The sequence below is a fragment of the Lentinus tigrinus genome, assembly GCF_003813185.1.
Source record: "Lentinus tigrinus ALCF2SS1-7 unplaced genomic scaffold L226scaffold_38, whole genome shotgun sequence".
Classification (NCBI taxonomy): Eukaryota; Fungi; Basidiomycota; class Agaricomycetes; order Polyporales; family Polyporaceae; genus Lentinus; species Lentinus tigrinus.
Window position 1 is genome coordinate 124,000 of NW_027137947.1, and position 18,536 is coordinate 142,535.

The 18,536-nt window shown below is 57.8% G+C and overlaps 4 protein-coding genes across 4 annotated transcripts; 3 read left to right on the forward strand and 1 right to left on the reverse strand.

Annotated features, from left to right (window-relative positions):
• Positions 1-920: 920 nt before the first annotated feature.
• Positions 921-7,183, forward strand: L226DRAFT_526010 (uncharacterized protein; the record flags this gene model as incomplete). Its single annotated transcript, XM_067679023.1, has 11 exons — positions 921-981; positions 1,282-3,899; positions 3,957-4,448; positions 4,703-4,767; positions 5,259-5,432; positions 5,500-5,668; positions 5,746-6,049; positions 6,160-6,269; positions 6,325-6,780; positions 6,861-7,043; positions 7,100-7,183. The coding sequence occupies 11 exons, from the start codon at positions 921-923 to the stop codon at positions 7,181-7,183; spliced, it is 4,716 nt and encodes a 1,571-aa protein (XP_067530902.1).
• A 143-nt stretch (positions 7,184-7,326) lies between these two features.
• Positions 7,327-10,037, reverse strand: L226DRAFT_554852 (uncharacterized protein). Its single transcript, XM_067683024.1, has 5 exons — positions 9,927-10,037; positions 9,464-9,871; positions 9,004-9,260; positions 7,943-8,951; positions 7,327-7,879 (listed from the first exon to the last, which is right to left on the reverse strand). The coding sequence occupies exons 1-5, from the start codon at positions 9,944-9,946 to the stop codon at positions 7,504-7,506; spliced, it is 2,070 nt and encodes a 689-aa protein (XP_067530903.1). The 5' UTR covers positions 9,947-10,037; the 3' UTR covers positions 7,327-7,503.
• A 112-nt stretch (positions 10,038-10,149) lies between these two features.
• L226DRAFT_538980 (DNA replication factor C large subunit) lies at positions 10,150-15,051 on the forward strand. The gene is made up of 15 exons (XM_067681604.1): positions 10,150-10,361; positions 10,414-10,456; positions 10,514-10,532; positions 11,405-11,483; positions 11,539-12,152; positions 12,204-12,644; positions 12,697-13,057; positions 13,112-13,371; positions 13,430-13,567; positions 13,625-13,918; positions 13,971-14,090; positions 14,163-14,325; positions 14,390-14,541; positions 14,614-14,725; positions 14,783-15,051. The coding sequence occupies exons 1-15, from the start codon at positions 10,245-10,247 to the stop codon at positions 14,948-14,950; spliced, it is 3,081 nt and encodes a 1,026-aa protein (XP_067530904.1). The 5' UTR covers positions 10,150-10,244; the 3' UTR covers positions 14,951-15,051.
• A 54-nt stretch (positions 15,052-15,105) lies between these two features.
• L226DRAFT_538981 (uncharacterized protein) lies at positions 15,106-16,608 on the forward strand. Its single transcript, XM_067681605.1, has 11 exons — positions 15,106-15,469; positions 15,528-15,587; positions 15,644-15,688; positions 15,747-15,812; positions 15,866-15,928; positions 15,987-16,052; positions 16,106-16,168; positions 16,221-16,283; positions 16,335-16,397; positions 16,452-16,514; positions 16,572-16,608. Exons 1-10 carry the CDS (start codon positions 15,326-15,328, stop codon positions 16,485-16,487), a joined length of 669 nt encoding a protein of 222 aa, XP_067530905.1. The 5' UTR covers positions 15,106-15,325; the 3' UTR covers positions 16,488-16,514; positions 16,572-16,608.
• Positions 16,609-18,536: the final 1,928 nt, after the last annotated feature.

The window sequence follows — 18,536 nt, forward strand, 5'->3', positions numbered from 1 at the left end:
CCGATTCCCGTCATGAATACCATCATCACACGCACTGGGATGCGTGTAGATTAATCAGTTCAACATGAACTTGACTGTGCTGAACTCGAAGTTGCGCAAAAGCGTTGACTGGCTGAGCCCTGCGCCCATGGCAATGCATCACCATGCGCGCACTGGGCGAGTGCGGGTGTGATTGAACGATGCTTCCCCCCTCACCGAGTTCTGATCAACCCTGTCGCATGTTACATATCAGTGGCTCATTGACATGCTGCACGGTGTACACCGGATAGATGAATTGACGATTACTCTTGCCAACTTGCTGTAATGGTCGGCTGCTGCGTACTTGACCGATCGCGCTGACGGCTGGCCGTGTGATATCATCCGTGAGACGGCTCCTGAAGTCAGAGTGGATACGCACCATCTCACAATGTGGTTTCTGCATGGCTGGAGCACAAAGTATGAATGCCACGAGCATCCGAGATGACGGTCATGAGCATGGGAAAGTGAAAGCGCCGGGGCCGTGCCACCGCATGGCGGGCGCATGGGCGCAACTCTGTCGCGTACTCTCATGCGCATGGCGCAGCCTCTCCCAAGACTGGTATTTGACCTTCTCTGTACTTTTCTAACCTCGTGAATCTGGGCGGATATGACCGCAGGAAAGTGCCAAAGGCACAGCTGAACAAGGAATCCGGTCCGAAAACTTCCTCACGGCGGTAATCAGCCTCGAGGCAACCATGACCTGCCATACAAGGGCTCCCACCTCGTTGTGTGCACGGCCGTCCTTGTACCCGCCGCACACCTCGTCCGCCACGTTGGAAACGCGAGTACAATGGTGTGCCACCTATGAAGGTGCGATCTCTTATCCTCCGCACGTTTGTCCTTTCCGACGTCTCTCGTCCTCCCGTCCAGTGACTTTGGCCTCCCAGAGTCCTCCGTAGATAATGCCCAGTCTATCGCCTCAGCGCAGCCGGAAAGTAGCACAGTCGCCTCTGAGCCAGCAAGGTTAGTCGTCATTTTCTTGTAATCGCCCTTTGTTCTTCGCGTGGCTCTGCTTTCCCGGTCTCTCACTTGACCGTCCTTCATTGTAGTCCGTGTGCCGTCGTATCGATCTGGTTGCGGCTGAGCCCTCTGCGGGATCGTCGCCCCCATACAACGGTCTATTGTCTCTTCCTGTGCTTTACGTCTTCACGGACTTAGGCTATCAAACATTTTGTCTTATTTGAGGCCGAATCGACTTCTTACCCCGACGCTTCTTTCTCCTCCTCCGTTCCCACCAAGCTTATCAGCTCCTCCGTACACCAGGTCCAATGCAGAACATTACGCCCCGTGAGATGACCCCGTCGCCCTCGTTTCGCGAGAAACAGAGGACGATCAAGGCCCACTCGATGCCCGCCGTGCCCTCCGTTGGCCAGATCCTCGCCGCAAGTCAGAACGGGCAGCTGATGTACCCTCAAGCACAGCAGCCGAGCCCGACAGCTTCAAACTCTTCTCATCAGTCTCGTCGGTCGCCTCCACCTACCTCTCGAATCTCGCCGACCGCGCCGAAGCTGGCCTCGCAGACGGATCGCGCCGCAGAGCGGCAAAGCAGCCCGCCGCCGCCGCCTCTGCTCCATGCCCACAGTACGCCCGTTGTCCCTCAGCTTGCTAATCAGTCCGTTCCGAACCCCCATCACCCCCGCCCAGTACCCCGCGGAGCACCTCCGCCCTTCCTCTCGCAGTTCAACCCGGAGGACAGATGGGCGGTGACGGAAGAGCTTATGGCCGAGTTCGAGCGGGAGCACTTCACCTCGCACCCGGCGGGCACCGCGGGTGTTGCGTATGCGGGCGGTGCGGCCTCCGGCGGGGTGAAGCGGCGCGACTCTCTCAACGCGCCTGCCAAGGATCCGGCCGTCGAGCGTGTGCGTGCTGCGGATCGGGCGTCGCCGAAGGACTCGGATAGCGGAGGGGCACAGGTGGCAAAGCGGCAGGTGAGCAGCCAGAAAGAGCGGGAGATGCAGATGCAGGCCGCGCGCGAGAGCCCCAAGGCACGCGAACGATCGGGAACGGTCTCGTCACAACACGCGCAAGACTCGCATGTGCGCACGCCCGAGTACCGAGGCTCGCCGCAGTACCAGACGCCGATAGCTTCTCCGGGCGAACGTACGGCCGGGTATACTCAGTACGTCCAGGAGGGATATCAGAGCCAGCCTCCGCCTCAGAGCGCTACGCAGACTGTCCCAAGGAAGCCTGTTCCTGCTTCGGTGACAGTAGACGCAAACTCGAATCGTCTCACGCCCCCAACCGCTTCGAAGCTTGCGACCAACACGCACACCCCGCCGCTGCAGGTGATGAATGCTCGCCCTCCCGATCGCTCACTTCCGCTGCAGGAGCCAGAGGAGGACAACGGGCACGAGTACGACCATGACCAGCCGGAGTACACTGATCGTCATCTCGGCTCGCCCACTCCCTCATCGGATCTCTATCCTGAAGGCCATACGACTCGTTACGACACCCGCCACGAACACCGAGATGACGATGATGACGATGACGATGGCACGCTTAATGAAGAAGGCGACGATCACCTCCAGCAAAACAAGAGCAGCGAAGACTCTGAATCCGGCTTCACACCTCGTTCCCCTTCCACGACCCTTCCCGAGCGCCCTCGCGACGCTCCATACGCCCAGCAGGCCAACCAGTATGTAGATAACCAGAAGACCATCCGCCTGAAGCATCGCAGCGGCACGACTGACCAGCTTGGCATGCGGAGCTTCGATCCTACCCTGTTCGAGCGCGACACCGTCAACAGCCTTAGGAATGGCGGTCAGGAGGCTCCTGCGAGTGCCCCGCGCGAGCGCGCGTCGCAGTCGCCCCAGCAGGTTCCCCAGGTTCAGGCTCAGCAGCATGCTCAATCCCAGTCCGAGCCGCCGAGACAGCAGCAGCAGCAGCCACAGCCCCAGTTCGAACCTCACCCGCATCCAATGAACTTGCACCACATCCTAGATCAGCGCTTCGGATATGGTTGGAACCAGTCGAGTGCTCAGTCGGATGACATGCAGAGCTTGTTCGACGACCCGACGTCCTCGTACTTGCAGACGTTCCTGCGCTCGGCGAGCGCACGACCAGGTGCACCAGTCCCTCCGACGCCCCAGAGCCACACGGCAGCTCCGTCCCCGTCCCCACTCATCTCTGCGACGCCCTCGGATGTCGAGCGCAGACAGATCGGGTCGCCCTATCCCTATCCGTTCACCCATATCCGCCGCTCGACAGTGTCCGGGGGTATCACCGCGCCGTCGACCAGCTACGACAACAACCCCAACGTCATCCGTGAGCAGATGGCCCTCCAGATGCAGATCTATGCCCTGAACAACGGCCTCGCGCCACCCTCGTCCGACTCTGCGTTCTCTCCCTCCTCGACGCCGTTCCCCGGCCCTGGCTACAACCCGTGGGCATTCGTGCCCGCTGGTGGTGGCCTCGGTCTGAACGGACAGTCGATCGCGGCGAGCATTCGCTCGAGCCCGAGTCATGAACCCGTCAACCTCCCGCCGCCGCCGATGCGCGGGCGCAAGCAGAACGGACAGTTCCGTGGACAGCAGACTGTCCGCGCGGTCCGCAGGATGAAGCCGCCTCCGCGCGTCGACAGCACCCAGCCGCGGGAGACCAGCCCCGAGCCGTCGTCGGGCGAGGAGACCGCGGGCGAAGAGCGGTTCGTCGACCAGTACGTGCGCGAGTTAGAGGGCAGCGCGAAGGGGAAGCTTACGGGCGAATGGGACGATTCGGAGGTGTCGCCGCTGGGCGAGGGCGAGGATAACGAGGAGTGGATCGACGAGGAAGACGATGGGGACGAGGATCTGTTGGATCTTGAGTACCACCCGCAGTACGTGAACAACACGCAGAAGCGGAGGAGGCGGTTCGACACGCGCTGGGATGCGCTCGTCCAGGCGGTGAGTACTCTCTTCCAAGTGTGATCCCTGTGCGCAAGTCCTGACGCGTTTCTGTAGTTCCAAGCTTTGGATCGCGAGACCGACGCGACGTTGGTCCTTCTCGCCTCCCCGTCCCACTCTACAAAGCTTCACGCGCTCACCTCACGCTCCATCCGCCGAGACCCCGCTCTGACCAACTCGACCGCGCTCGCCTCGGTCAAGCGGTCCTTCTCGCACCTGGCCAGTCAACGCCGTGCCGCGCGCAAGGCGCAACGCATATCACTCGTCGAGCGATTGTCGTCGAGCGCCTCTGCGGACGGATCGCCCGGCGGGGGCTCCCCGGGAGAAATGGACTTGCGTCGCGCGCTGGAGACTGCTCTCGGTAGCCTCGGCGCACTGCAGTCGATCTACGACCAACGTGAGGCGAGGTGGCGGGAGGAGATGCGCCGTCTGAACGAGGACCGCGGGCGTGTCGAGCTGTTGTTGACGCAGGCGCTGGGGACCGGCGTGGCTAACATGAACATGAATGGGTATGGATTCCCGGCCCCGGCTGCGGCTGGACAGTTACGTGTAAATGGGCATGGGGTTCCTGGCGGGCAGCAGCTGCAGTGAAGGGATCGTCGGGACTGTAGCATGATGTGTGTACGTTATTCGAGCCCTCTAGCCCTGTATGTACGACTCTGTTACCGCGCGCAAGTGTAGTGCTTCATGCATACATGATACAGCACCACTGCCCAATGTACCACCGCTCCTCCATTGTACCGTTACATTATCTCTGTCGCTGACGGAATGTGATTTGTGCATCTTGCTTGTAGTACTACTAGCGTTGTCCTACAGCTGGACTCGAGTTTGATACGTGTGAGGCTCCGCATTGTTTAGCACCGTCACGGTGAGTGGACTTATGAGCCCGTTACCACATCCGAAGTACTTTCAGTGCTCATAATTTCTCATAGCTCCTGGGACGCGCTAGGTGGTGGCGAACACTAGACCTACCTTATCGGTCACGGTTATTGTCGTAGTACGGTACACAGGCTGGCGTACATCTCCGCTCAGGGGATAGGCAGCTGTACGAGTACGTTCTCCATACGCTCATCTACGCACTAACAATCTCTCCCACAGACAACTCGTTGATAACGTGCTGTCGAAGTTGAATTACTAGTCAAAAGCCGAGTCATACAAGGCTTCCGGCCGCGCCAGAACCGTCGACAGATCTCGCCGTCCGTTGCCTTCTTTTACCTCATACTAATGTGTGGTGTATGTATGTCTTGACAAGTCCAATCATTCAGGAACATCTCCCTCTGAACCCTCTTGATCCTATCCTCTTTGGGGCCGTTGACGACGAGGTTGCCACTATCCGATATCGGGACAAATTTTCTGAAGCAACCAATTTCGCAATCCCGTCGATCCTGAGGACCTGAAAAACGCTACGGTGGCATTGATGGATATCAAACCGTTAAAGGAGGAATTGGATCTGGAATTCAAGACTCATGGAAGCAGCGCAGACGAGGCCCGGGCGACCCCCCATAGTGCGGGTGTTGATGCTAGTAATGACAGGTAAACGCTTCTGTCCGACTATCCACCGTCACACGTGCATACACTTACCATGATGGACGATGAACAGGTCACTGATAGGAAGGCAAAAGCTCGAGCTCGATCCTACCGTGGAGGAACTGCTGGCAGCAAAGGACGCAGAGATAGCGGCATTGCGACAGGAAGTGGCCTTATACCACACCGCTTCACTACCAGAAGTCCACATCGAGCAAGGATCGAATATGGCCGTGAAAATCAAGGTGAGCACCTACACTGCACGGACGATGTTTGCGCTCGTGGACAGCTATGTAACTGCCATCCTTGCTTTGTCTTGCAGCGAAGCTCCAGCCCGCCACCCAGGAATGGAAACGACGCCCCGACAGGCACTCGCGATAACCCCGTGCAGATCTGCGAGACCGATGAGGAAGACGGGGCTCCTGTGGGTCCAAGCTTGGCGTCGACACGTCAACAGGCCCGGAGTGCGCGTCGACGCGAGAAGATCGACTTAGGAATGATTGAGCTCAGCGACTCCGAACCCGAAGTTGTCCACACCGCCACTGCGGATCCCCAGAGTGGCAGGAAACGCAAGAAGAAGGCACTCGCGGCACTGAAGGAAGAGCCGGACGCAAAGATTGAGGGTGGTGTGCTTCGGGAGGCCTCTATATACAAGCAGCGCAAACTCAATCATGCAGGTAAATCCGACATGCATTTCTCGTTTCCTCGTCGATTTGTCTCACGTCTCGTTCCTCAGATGACGACGAAGATAACAAGTTAAACGTCTCGAAGAATGCAGAAGGGGAAAAGACTATTCCGAAGCCAACGGACGAGCTAGACCAGGCACCATTTGGCAGCCTTCTGAACGTGCGTGCCTCCCGGACACCCTTGCCCCTGCTAGTCTTCATCATGGCGTCCCCAGCCCAAAGCAGAGATCAAGAAGGAGTTCTTGCTCAAAGATGAAGACCTGCTCGAGCTCGTTTCTCGAGATGCACTCAAGCCCTTCCCCATCACCCTCGCCTCCGCCAAACGGTCCGTCACCGTGACGCGCGAGCAGCTCTCGCGGCGTTTCGGGGGGAGCCCGATGGACACATTCCCGCGCCCCAACAAGAGCCGCATCGCGGTGCACGGCCGCGCGAACTTCATGTGCATCAGCCTCGACTGGAATCCGCACGGGCCGCAGAAGCCCGGGCACGGTGGCCTGTTCTTCGAGACGACGGTCTGGCCTGGAGACGCGTGGACGGCGAACTTGAAGCATTCGCGCACGCAGGTGCTGTTTGTGAAGCTGTGTCGGAACCAGTGGCTGTATTTGGGCGAGTATGAGCTGATTGGGCACACGCCGTTGACGGTGGAGCAGTGGGGCAATCTGCACGAAAAGGTGCGTAAGGCGGTTACTGGACTGAGATGGGTTGCGACTACGCGAACCTGCCTGTGTGCTTATTCACCCTTGGCTGGCAGGTGCGCGCGACGTGGGCGAGTGAGATCTCGAAGAGCGGGTGGGGCAAGCCCAATCGTGCGCGCATCCATCTCCGCAAGACACTCGGCAGAGACCCCACCCGCGAAGAGGTCGAGAACGAGCTTGGTGCATTCAAGGACGTGTCCAAGGACGATGTCAGGGATGCCCTAGATAGCGGCAACGAGGTAAGCGCATACTATATAATCGGCAAACAGATGCACTCATTGTGATGCATTACTAGTGTATATGTGCATGGTCTATGAAGTGCATCGGTTACGACGAGGACTTCCAACTAGAACTCATCGAGCTGTCTGAGAGTGGCTGATTGCTACATAGCCCCACCAACCTGCCTGTCGAAGGGTGCAATATGTCAGTACATGCGTCAAACAGTCAGTGATGTATCGCCTACCTGCAGTGTTGCATCGGGCTGTACTGGCGCCGTCGTACTTGCAGTGCTGTAGAGTACATACTGTCTTGCCTATTTCATTACTCATTCTACCAAGAACATCAGGTGGTCACAAGAATCGCAGGTATCATAGGGATACAGCATCATTAGAACGAAGTCCCAAGCTAGACTATCTTTCAATCCGCAAACGGTCGGTAAAGAAGACTCAGAAACGGAGTCCCCAGTGTCTACCACATCATCTAGTCAACGTCCTCGATCCCACCTCCATACATCGTCCCTGCACCAGCATCGCCGGGTCCAGGAACAGCACCGGTGTAGAATGTGAATAGTGGCGCAGGCGCAGGCGTGACGGGCTCCAACGGCGGCGGCGGGGTCTCAGGCCGCTCGTCGCCAGCTTCAGCTTCAGCAGCCTCCGGGGCTGGGGGTACCGTGAACGTGAACGCAGGGACCGAAGGCGCAGCGGCAGGAGAGGGAGTCGAGGTCTGTGTCGCAGCGGCCGCGCGGCGCTTCTGCTCCGACTTGGCTGCGGAGAGCTTGCGCCGCTGGACCTTGACGAACGCTGAGAGCGCATCGACGGCGTCGATGAGGTACTGCTTGCTCGGCTTCTCCGCCAGCCTGCAGAAGCATGGTCAGCGGACCCGACGAGGTGTATATTGTATATGGTGAAATGATACTCGCCTGCTGAGCATCTCCTCGACGACGTCGCTCGCACGCAGCCAAGGCATCGACTTCGTCAGCTCGCGGTACACTTTGACGAGGACAGCCGGCCCGCCTTTCACCGCAATGCCGGCGTCCGCCCAGCCCTCGAAGCGCTGCTTCAATCTTGGCCGGAACTCATCGCGCAAGTCCTCCATATCCGGATCTGTCGGGTCCAGGTCGAGGTACCCCAGCGGGTCCGCGTCCTCCGAGCCGTCCAGCGCGGGGACGATAGGGAGACCCATGACCATGGCCGCGAATGCCATCGGGTTGGGAGTATTCGTGCCCGGGGTGACGACGGCGTCGACCCAGCGCTCGATGCGATCTTGCCTGCCCGCGGCGGATGGCCGGAGCTTGAGGATCTGCTCGATCTCGGTCTTGTTCTCTGACGTGTTGAGGAGGGAGAAGGAGTTGAGGAGCGCGGCGCGCACGGCGTTTGTCGTGTCAAGGAGCTCCTTCTCGATGATCTCGAGCGCGCGTTGCTGTTGGAAGGGGTCCCCACCGAGCGTTGTGACCGCGGACTGGTATATGACAGCGTCCCGGGGACGGATGAGGTGGGAGTACGAGGTAAGCAGGGAGGCGAGGGTGATAGTGTTCCTCTCGAGCGAGTGGATGTCGAGCGCCGCGGCGAAGACCTCGGGACAGCTCGGCGCCATCTCGTTCAGGAAGGTCATGAGCTCCGCTGCGGTCGTTTCGGGGTCTGTCGAGTTGGCGAGGATGGCAGAGTAGAGGCGTAAGGACGGGTTGATCTTGAAGACGGACATCATCGCTGCGTGGACGTGTTTCCGGAACGACCACATCTGGTTACTGATGCGGCTCGACCAGTGTTTTGCATGCGATGGCGAGGGCGTCTCAGGAACCTTGGGCAGCCAGTCGTGGTTGTCGATGGGTGCGTCCAGGTCGCTATCTTCGTCGGTGTATGCGTCCTCATCCTCATCGACGTCGGACAATACCGAGATCTCGTCATCTATGTCGTCTATGTCGTGCGGGCCTGGGATAGCAGTAAGATTCACGGGATACATGTGAAAAATGAGTAGTCATACATTTCCTGCCACCATACAGCAACTTCTCCAAAGCAGACCATCCCAGGAGGTCCTCGATGTCGTCGAGCATCTCAGGGATCCTCTTGATTTGCCGTTGAGAGCCGGTTGCAAGCATGCTGAGGAAGAGGTCGCGCCAGATGAACTGCAGCACCTCCTCAATATTGTGGGCGCCATTGACATGCCACGATTTGACGACCTTGCCCGATCGCCTCTTCAAGATAATCGGTACGTACATGCTGGTGAAAGCGCAACGACAACTAGATGTTCACATCAGTATAGCTGTCGGGTGAAGAGTCGCATCACCGTCGCAATTCATTGAGCCGGAACGGTATGTGAGACGACTCTCGACTTCTGACCATTGGACAATGGCACGACTTCCACCACCCGAGACCGCACAGACGTTGCAACAGTGATGCGCAAGGCCCCAGTATAGGTTGAAATATATGTGTGAAAGACTCACCTAGCTCGCCCGTGCCCAATCTGATCCAACGTGTTCATGGTGAACAATAGACACTCGTGCGCGAGCGCGAAGTCGACATTGTGCTCATATACCACTCTCCAGATATCGTTCAGCCAGGACGTCACGCTCTCCACCGTCTGTTCCAGCAGCTCGGATCGATGTGACCGCTCCTTGACGAATGACCGCTTCGCGTCACGATGGAGTTCGTCCAGCAGGGTGTTCACTTCCCGCTTCTTCGCCTTGATGTCAAGAACGGGGATGCCTGCATGCCGCCGCTGCATCTTGGATGCGCTCGCAAGGACCTTCTTGCATTTTCCTTTGTTCACTTGATCAAGCAGGGGTATGAGCTGCTTTTCGACGATCGTGCGCTGGACATCCGGTGGTAGGGAATCGTAAATGGAGGCGAATCTGTGACTGACTAATCAGTACTGACCGAGCGGTCACGACTGTAATTCATGCGTACCTTGCGCTGGATGTTGACATCCTGAGCCGCTGGCAGAGCGTCGTGTGTGGGAAGTAGTGGTTTGAGAGCAAGAACACCAGGCAGTGGCTAAGCAGGAAGGTTGCGGTAACTGTAAGGCCAGGAGCAAGAGCCCGAGGTCGCGTGACGTAAGATCACGCGCCTGCGCGTGACTGGGTCTGTGACGTTCCGCGTCCGGCGCCACAACCGCGTCTCCCTCGACGTGTCGCAGCCTTCCAAGTCGATTTATCCTCTGGTCCCCTGCTTCTTCCTTTCATATCTTCTGGACTTAACCACAACTGGACCACAGCTGTGGTTAAGATGGCTCAAGGCAAGCTTAAAGCACCAAAAACCCACGGTGGCGATATCCGTGGCTTCTTCGCAAAAGGGAGCAGCCAGACCGCTTCAAGCAGCTCGCAGCCCGCATCGAATGGATCTGTGAGTTCCTCCATAACTGCGTGACGGTAAATGTCGAACGTGTGGTTGGTAGCGGCAAACCAATGGAAGGGCCCAGGGTAGTCCGATAGAGATTAGTAAGTCCTCCATCCATCGTCGAGATGCTCGATATACTGACATGCATGGTGGGTAAGGCGACGATGAGCAACCCAGGTACGTGTCATGAGCTTCCACTCATCCTTCAATGCCTATGCAACCCGTCCCAGACCCAAGAAGCCGGTGCCGTCGTACGTTCATCGTCACCATCCCTCACAGCGGGCAGCGCCTCGCAGGCCACGGCGGACAACGTTCAGGGAATCCTCGACTGACAAGGACTTTCCCGGTCGTGTTTTACGCACGCCTGACCGCCAAAAATGTCGCACATCCCAGCGATTGTTGCTGTATGATGGGTGTCCTTTCAGGTCGAAAGAAAGGTGGTGTTCAACCAACCTTTCTTTCGTCTGGAAGAGGGGTTCAGGATAGCAACCTATTGGGCCCAGAAATTCAGAACTACTGGGGCTTCGGCCCGCCGGACAAAGTGCGATAACTCTGCGCTGTATTAGATGCCACGGGCGTTGTAACGCTCATACCGCCCGGTGTCCGCCCGTCGCGTCGGCCCGCCATCTCTCTCCGCCGAAAACCATGGGAAGAGATCGGGTGCTAGTACACACGGAGGAGGCTGCCCAGCCCCAGGAGGTTCATGGTGAGGAACGGTGCGCAATGTCGCACCACTGGCATAACACCGAGCGAGCGACTCCGGTGATAGATTCCACCCGTAAAGCATCGGCACAGTGGTAGCGACATTGGTCAACGCGTTAAGGAGGTGCGGAGGCGACTGTTCACTGTGATGTGCCTGTGACGTTTGTCCGACAGACTGTCCGCCGGATTGTCTGGCGAACAAACGTCGCCCTGACGTTCTCATTCGGTCGTCAGAAACGTCAGAAATTCGGGATAGGTCGTCTTCTGGGGCCTTTCTTGGCCGCGTCGCCAAGTCTAGGGCTATGTTCGCCGTGTCTCCTCCTGATGCGAGACTTATACCTCTGCAGGAAGCCAATCCCTCACAAGACTGCAGCCCAGTCCAAACCGACACCAAAACCCACGCCCGCAGCGAAGCCCTCTACCTCTGTATGGTTTCGCTTGTCAATGTATACTTGAGCATCAGACTAAACACGTAGTACAGAAGCTGAAAAGCGAGCGGGCAATGGAGATTGATGACGACGACAAAGTCCCTGTCTCAGCGCCGCTGAAGCGCAAAGCGAAGGTGGTTGTTTCCAGCGACGACGAAGCCGAGGTTAAGGTGTCTCCGCCCAAGAAGAAGCAAGCCACATCTCCGGCCACTTCGTCCAAGCCACGTGCCAATACCTCCACTGCGAAGGCGGATACCGAGGGGAAGACGTCCAAGCACTTTAAAGAGGAGGCTACTCCTCGCAAGACAGCATCTCCTCGCAAGACGGCATCTCCTCGCAAGACGGCCGCATCCACGTCCGCCCGCAAGAAGAAGACCAAGGACGACGACTTCATTGCGTCATCTGAAGAGGAAGACGACGATGACGACTTTGTGGTGGACGACGACGACGACGAGATCGTCAAGAAGGGCAAGGGCAAGGGTCACGCCTCTGTAAAGAAGGCACCTGCAAAGTCTACTTCCGCAAAGTCTACACCAGCCAGGTCAGCGGCAAAGGCGAAAGCGGAGAAGAAGCCGGCCAAGACCGAGGAAAAGAAGCCAGCTAAGACCGAGGAGAAGCCCGCGAAAGCGGAGGACAAGTCCGAAGACAAGCCTGCGAAGAAGCCAAAGTACGTTGCAACCAGTCGCCGGGGTATATCGCATACTGACCCAGTACGCAGCTGGTATGCGATGAAGGCTCGCGCCGGCCCGTCCAACCCAGGCTCGAAGGAGATCCCAATTCCCTCCGACCCGAACTGCCTCGCCGGCCTGTCATTCGTGTTCACCGGCGAGCTTAGCAGCCTGTCGCGCGACGAGGCCATCGAGCTCGCGAAGCGCTACGGAGGGCGCGTCGTCGGCCAGCCGTCCACCAAGACCTCCTTCGTCGTCGTAGGCTCGGACGCAGGCCCGAGCAAGCTCAAGGCGATCGAGAAGAACAAGCTGAAGACGCTCGACGAGGACGGCTTTTTGAACCTCATCGCCACGCGTGAGACGGACATGAGCACCTTGGACGAGAAGACGCGCAAGAAGATCGAGAAGGAGCAGGCGGCGATCCGCCAGAGCGCGAAGGAGATGGAGCAGCGCGAGAAGCAGGTCGCGAAAGAGACAGCTGCGAGCGGAGCGTGAGTCCTCATCTTGTCTTGTCTCGACCCACTACTTATTTGAAACACGCAGCGCCGCGAAGCCTGCGGCAGCCAACCAGCTCTGGACAGACCGCTACGCCCCACAGACGCTGAAAGAGATCTGCGGAAACAAGACGAACATTGAGCGGCTGCAAGCGTGGCTAGGAGATTGGGACAGCAGCCTCAAGTCGCACTTCAAGAAACCGGGCAAGGATGGCATGAACGTCTTCCGTGCGGTCATGATCACCGGGCCCCCGGGGATCGGGAAGACGACGAGCGCGCACCTGTGCGCGAAGCTCGCAGGGTTTACGCCGGTCGAGCTGAACGCGAGCGATGCACGAAGCAAGAAGCTCGTCGAGAACAGCACGAACATCATGAACACGTCGCTCGATGGGTGGATGACCGGAGGACATGTGGGTGTTGTGCGTTTGTGAAGGTCTACTTTACTGACGCATCTTTGTTCGTAGGCAACGAATGCCGCTGGAGTTGCGATCACCGACAAGTCGTGTCTCATCATGGACGAGGTCGATGGCATGTCCGCAGGCGACCGCGGGGGCATTGGCGCACTGACTGCTCTGATCAAGAAGACTAGGATTCCTATTATCTGCATTGCGAACGATCGCGGCGCACAGAAGCTCAAGCCGCTAATTGCTGTCACTTACAACATGACGTTCAGGAGGCCCGAGGCTCAAGCCATTCGCTCGAGGATCATGAGTATTCTCTACAAGTACGTGCATCACTGTGGCTGTCCGGACGTTGCACTGATCAGCTTCATCACCTCACAGGGAGAAGATGAAGATCCCGTCGAACGTGGTCGACCAGCTAGTGCAAGGTGCACAATCCGACATCCGCCAGGTCCTCAACATGCTTTCCACATGGAGGTTGTCCAGCTCGACCATGGACTTCGATGAGGGCAAAGCCATGTGCGCCGTATACAATCCGTCTGCGCGCTCGGTGCATGCATGCTGACAGCGCGACAGGGTCAAGATGAACGAGAAGTACTCGGTGATGACGCCGTTCGGCGTGCTGAACAAGATGCTCGGGCCGCAAATGTTCTCGCCAAGCTCGCGCGAGACGCTTGGCGACAAGATCGAGCTGTACTTCCACGACCCCTCTTTCGTGCCGCTGTTCATGCAGGAGAACTATCTGAAGACAACGCCGTCGCGCATCAGGAACGCGGACGGGCCCGAGAAGACGCTCAAACACCTCGAGCTGATGGACAAGGCAGCGCGGTCGATCTCGGACGGCGATATTGTCGACAGTCTCATTCATGGGTGCGTCTTTTGTGGAGAATATGTTTGTGGTTTGGCTAATGCATGTCAACAGTCCGAATCAGTACTGGTCCCTTATGCCGCTACACGCCGTTTGCTCGACAGTGCGTCCCGCGTCCTACCTCTACGGCATGGGCCCAGGCTATGGCGGGCCTAATGCCATGTCGTTCCCACAGTGCGTGCCTCGCCTTCCCGCCAATATCTCGTCATGCAAAGTTAGAATTGACGCTGACGGGTCACCCCGCAGATGGCTTGGCCAGAACTCCAAGCAGACGAAGCTCAACCGGCAACTCACGGATGTGCAGGCGCGCATGCGGCTCAAGGTGTCGGGCGACAAGTCAGAGATCCGGCGAAGCTACATCCCGTCGCTCTTCCCGCACATTGTGCAGCCGCTTATGGACAAAGGCGCGGTATGTGGCTTGCAACTGGGCTCGCATCGTTGCTTATGCTGACATATCATGGATGTGACCGCAGAGCGCCGTGGACGAGACGATTGAGTTCATGGACGAGTACTTCCTCACGCGCGAGGACTGGGACACGATCGTCGAGCTTGGCGTGGGCGACAACGCGGACACGCACGTCCTCAAGAAGATCTCGACGGCGACCAAGACCTCGTTCACGAAGAAGTGCGTCCCCCGCGCTGTCACTATGCTTGACGTTGTGGGAGCATGTGCTGACGTGTTTGTCCGCGCACATAGGTACAACTCCCGCGACCACCCCGTCGCGTTCCACAAGGCCGAGGCGCTTGGGAAGGTGCCCAAGAAGCTCGCCGCTGCTGGCCCGGCGCCGGACCTTGAGGAGGCGTTTGATGTGAGTCGTCAGTCCTTGGCAGATTATGAGTAGACATTGAGGCGAGTCGCGATGCAGGTTGATGATGAGGTCCCGGAGGCGGAGGAGGAGAAGGAGGAGTCCGACGAGAACCCGGAGAACGACAGTCTGATTAAGGCTGCGAAGAGCAAGGGTAAGGCAGCCGCTAAGGGCAAGGCTGGCAAGGCTGCGCCGGCTGCTAAGGGCAAGGCGGCGAAGAAGGGTTGAGCAGTATGATATGAAATCAAGTTGTCTTAGTTTGGTTTTCCTCTTGCGATACATCGTGTTGTCATCTGTAGATTAGTACATCGACTATTGACTGGCTCCAGATTTAGACTCCTGAGTGCCAAGGCTTTTGGAGTTGTTCACTAAACGACTGCGTTGGGACAGAACACGCCGTGAATATATTCGTCCGACTGCAGCTAACAGTACACAGTACACAGTACATGAGTCAACACCCGCACGAGATGAGAGTAGCTCTGCCATCGTGAGGAGCGTTATTGTCCAAACCAAGAATATGGAATTTGCCACCGTAGTCATGGACTAGGTAAACACCGGGAGAGAGAAGGAGCCAATGAGAACGTGAATTCATATGTGCCGATCATGCGTAGCCGTGACTTCGTCCTGATGCTTTTTACCAAGATATTCGTTCGTATCCGTTCGTACTGTGCTCCAAGGAGTTCACTTGCGGCTGCGGCTGTCGCCCCGGTTGCGCGAACCAGAACCGTGGCGACGGGCCTCCAAACCCTGAGCGCAACATCAGCTACCTGACCAAAAAGGGTATTTAAGAGTAACGGTTACGCACCCGGCGGCTGCGACTGTCACCGCGTCCACGAGAACCAGAGCCGTGGCGACGCGCCTCAAGCTATAACATGGTCCTACTTAGCTTGGCTCTATCGGGTCAATGGATGCAGTACATACGTCACGGCGATCGCGAGAGCCAGAGCCATGGCGGCGGGCCTCGAGCTACGGAGAGTATCAGCTAATCCATTCACGGTGAGATTCAGTGCCACTAGCAACTCACAGCACGACCCCTGTTCCTGCTATCACCACGACCGCGGGAGCCAGAACCGTGACGGCGAGCCTCCAGCTGTCGATTGCGGTGAGATATGTGCGATGATCAGATTCGGATGATGCACTTACGTCGCGGCGGGTGTGGCTGTCACCGCGGCCCCGAGAACCAGACCCATGACGGCGAGCCTCAAGCTATAATGCAAATTCGGATGTCAGTACTGACTCTCATTGTCACTGTAAGACAACTTACAGCACGGCCACGGTTCCGGCTATCGCCACGGCCACGGGATCCAGAGCCGTGGCGGCGAGCGTCCAGCTGTGTACTGTGGTTAGGTGTGCCCGATTGCAGGGTGATCAAGGCGTACTCACGTCGCGGCGGGTGTGGCTGTTGCCTCGGTCTCGGGAACCAGACCCATGGCGACGCGCCTCAAGCTGTAGAATATCGCGTCAATTCTGGCACGAAGAGATAGTTCATTGTACTCACGCCACGACGACCACGGCTGTCACCACGGCCACGGGAGCCAGAACCATGGCGGCGAGCCTCAAGCTGTTCGTTCTGGTGAGTTGCGCCCTATTACGAGTCATAAGGTTTGCTCACATCGCGGCGAGTGTGGCTGTTACCCCGACCACGGGAACCAGAGCCATGACGGCGGGCCTCAAGCTGGCAGTGATGCGTGTGAGAGGACGACCGACGCCAAGCAGGAGGAGTACTTACGTCGCGGCGGCTCCTGCTGTCACCACGACCGCGTGAGCCGGATCCATGGCGGCGAGCCTCCAGCTGTACAAATGTGTTGAATTGCAACGCATAGAGACGAGTAGTAGTACAGAAACTTACGTCGCTGCGACGATCGCGAGAACCAGAACCATGGCGGCGAGCCTCGAGCTGTTTCGTCTTGGTGAGCTATATCCGACTGCGGTTCGGAGGGCTTACTCACGTCACGGCGGGTGTGGCTGTTGCCCCGACCACGGGAACCAGAGCCATGGCGGCGAGCCTCAAGCTACATGTTACTGAATGTCAGCCCAGGCTTGAATGCGCTACACAGGTGTAGAGACGTACGTCACGACGGCCCCTACTATCGCCGCGGCCACGACTTCCGGAGTCACCGCCGTGGCGGCGAGCCTCGAGCTGTCGGCACTCATCAGCTACGAGATAACTTCCAAAAGAGTCGGGTACTTACACCGCGCCTGCCCCTGCTATCACCGCGGCCGCGCGAGCCAGAACCATGGCGGCGAGCCTCGAGCTATTGATTCTGGTCAGCCGTACTCGACTATTACCTAGAATGTTTACTCACATCACGGCGGGTGTGGCTGTCACCACGGCCACGAGAGCCAGAGCCATGACGGCGGGCCTCAAGCTACATGGCACATCATGTCAGCCCAAAGGCCGAGTGAGTAAGAGATGGAAGAACATACGTCACGGCGGGTGTGGCTGTCTCCACGGCCACGAGAACCAGAGCCGTGGCGACGCGCCTCCAACTGCTCGAAGAGTTGTGCATGAGACACCAGCATGAGCTATCCAACAACAACTACTTACGTCGCGACGGGTGTGGCTGCTACCGCGCCCACGGCTGCCGGAGTCCCCACCGTGGCGGGGGTCACGAGCCTCAACTTTCACGGGGCTACGGCCTCTGACCGGGAAGTCGACCAGATCGACCTTGTTGACGAGGTCGTTGGTGGCAGAGACCACATCAGCGCTGTCCGGGAGCTGTTCGAGGTGGTGATCAGTAGGTCAAAGAGCTCTATGAACGATGAGACATACAGGAATGGCGGACGCGGTGGCGACCACGGCAGCAATGACGAAAAAGACGAAGTTCTTCTTGAACTGCATTTTGACAAGATCAGGGAGGCGCGACGAAGAGCGTGATACTTGAGTGTTTGGAGGAGCTGGAGCTAGAGCTTACGAGGCTGAGAGACCAACGGAAATCGCTCTCCCCTCTTTATACCTTCTTGAAGGTGCCAAGCTGGTCCCTGGAGGACACACAACCACGAATTGAACAAGTGTCATCCACGCCAAAAACGCTCAGAACAAATCCCGCAGCATCTTGGCACTGAGAGAAATGCGAATTTTTGTGTGCGGCGCAGGCGAAGTCGCAGCAACGCCTCGCAACCTTCAACCTACGCTCTTGGCGATTCTGTGGGAGCGATTGTCAGAAAGTATATAAATAGTCTGTGATCAACATACGGTGTATGCTGGCGAATGCTTCGTCAAACTCGCTATGAATGCCTGAAACATGGCTGCGCTGACATTTCGGGGACGCATGCGATGTGGTTTGCCAGAGGTAGTACCACACAGTGCAGCGACTCGGGAGAGTATCCCAATGCGCCGGTCAGAACTGTGTTAGAGCCGAACGTTCGCTCAAGACGAGTATTGTGCGACCGAATCCATACAGGCGGTTCTGGGAAAGCCTTAGCACAGACATGCGGAACATAAGACGTACGCCGCTCACATGGGAACTTGTGCGACTCGCCTACTCTTTCGGGCAGCGGGTTCTCTCTGTGTTCGGTGTCAGTATAACAGATGAAGTTATCTGATAGAGGCCCATCTCGCACATTATTAGCAGGCCCTAGCTTGGCTGTTACGATTGCGTTAACGTTTCCCGCTGCGCGTCCACGGTGGGATTGTGTGCCGGCTGTGTGGACGTATCGGTCTGCCGAGAACAAATGGAGCTCCGGGTCCGCGAAACTTCGTGCCGCTAATGGTTACACAGGCTTGTCAAGGCAGAAGTGCACATGCCAACTCTTCGATCACCAGCGAATGGGCCATACCGATCAGTGCTTGAGTAGCAGACACGCCTGTACA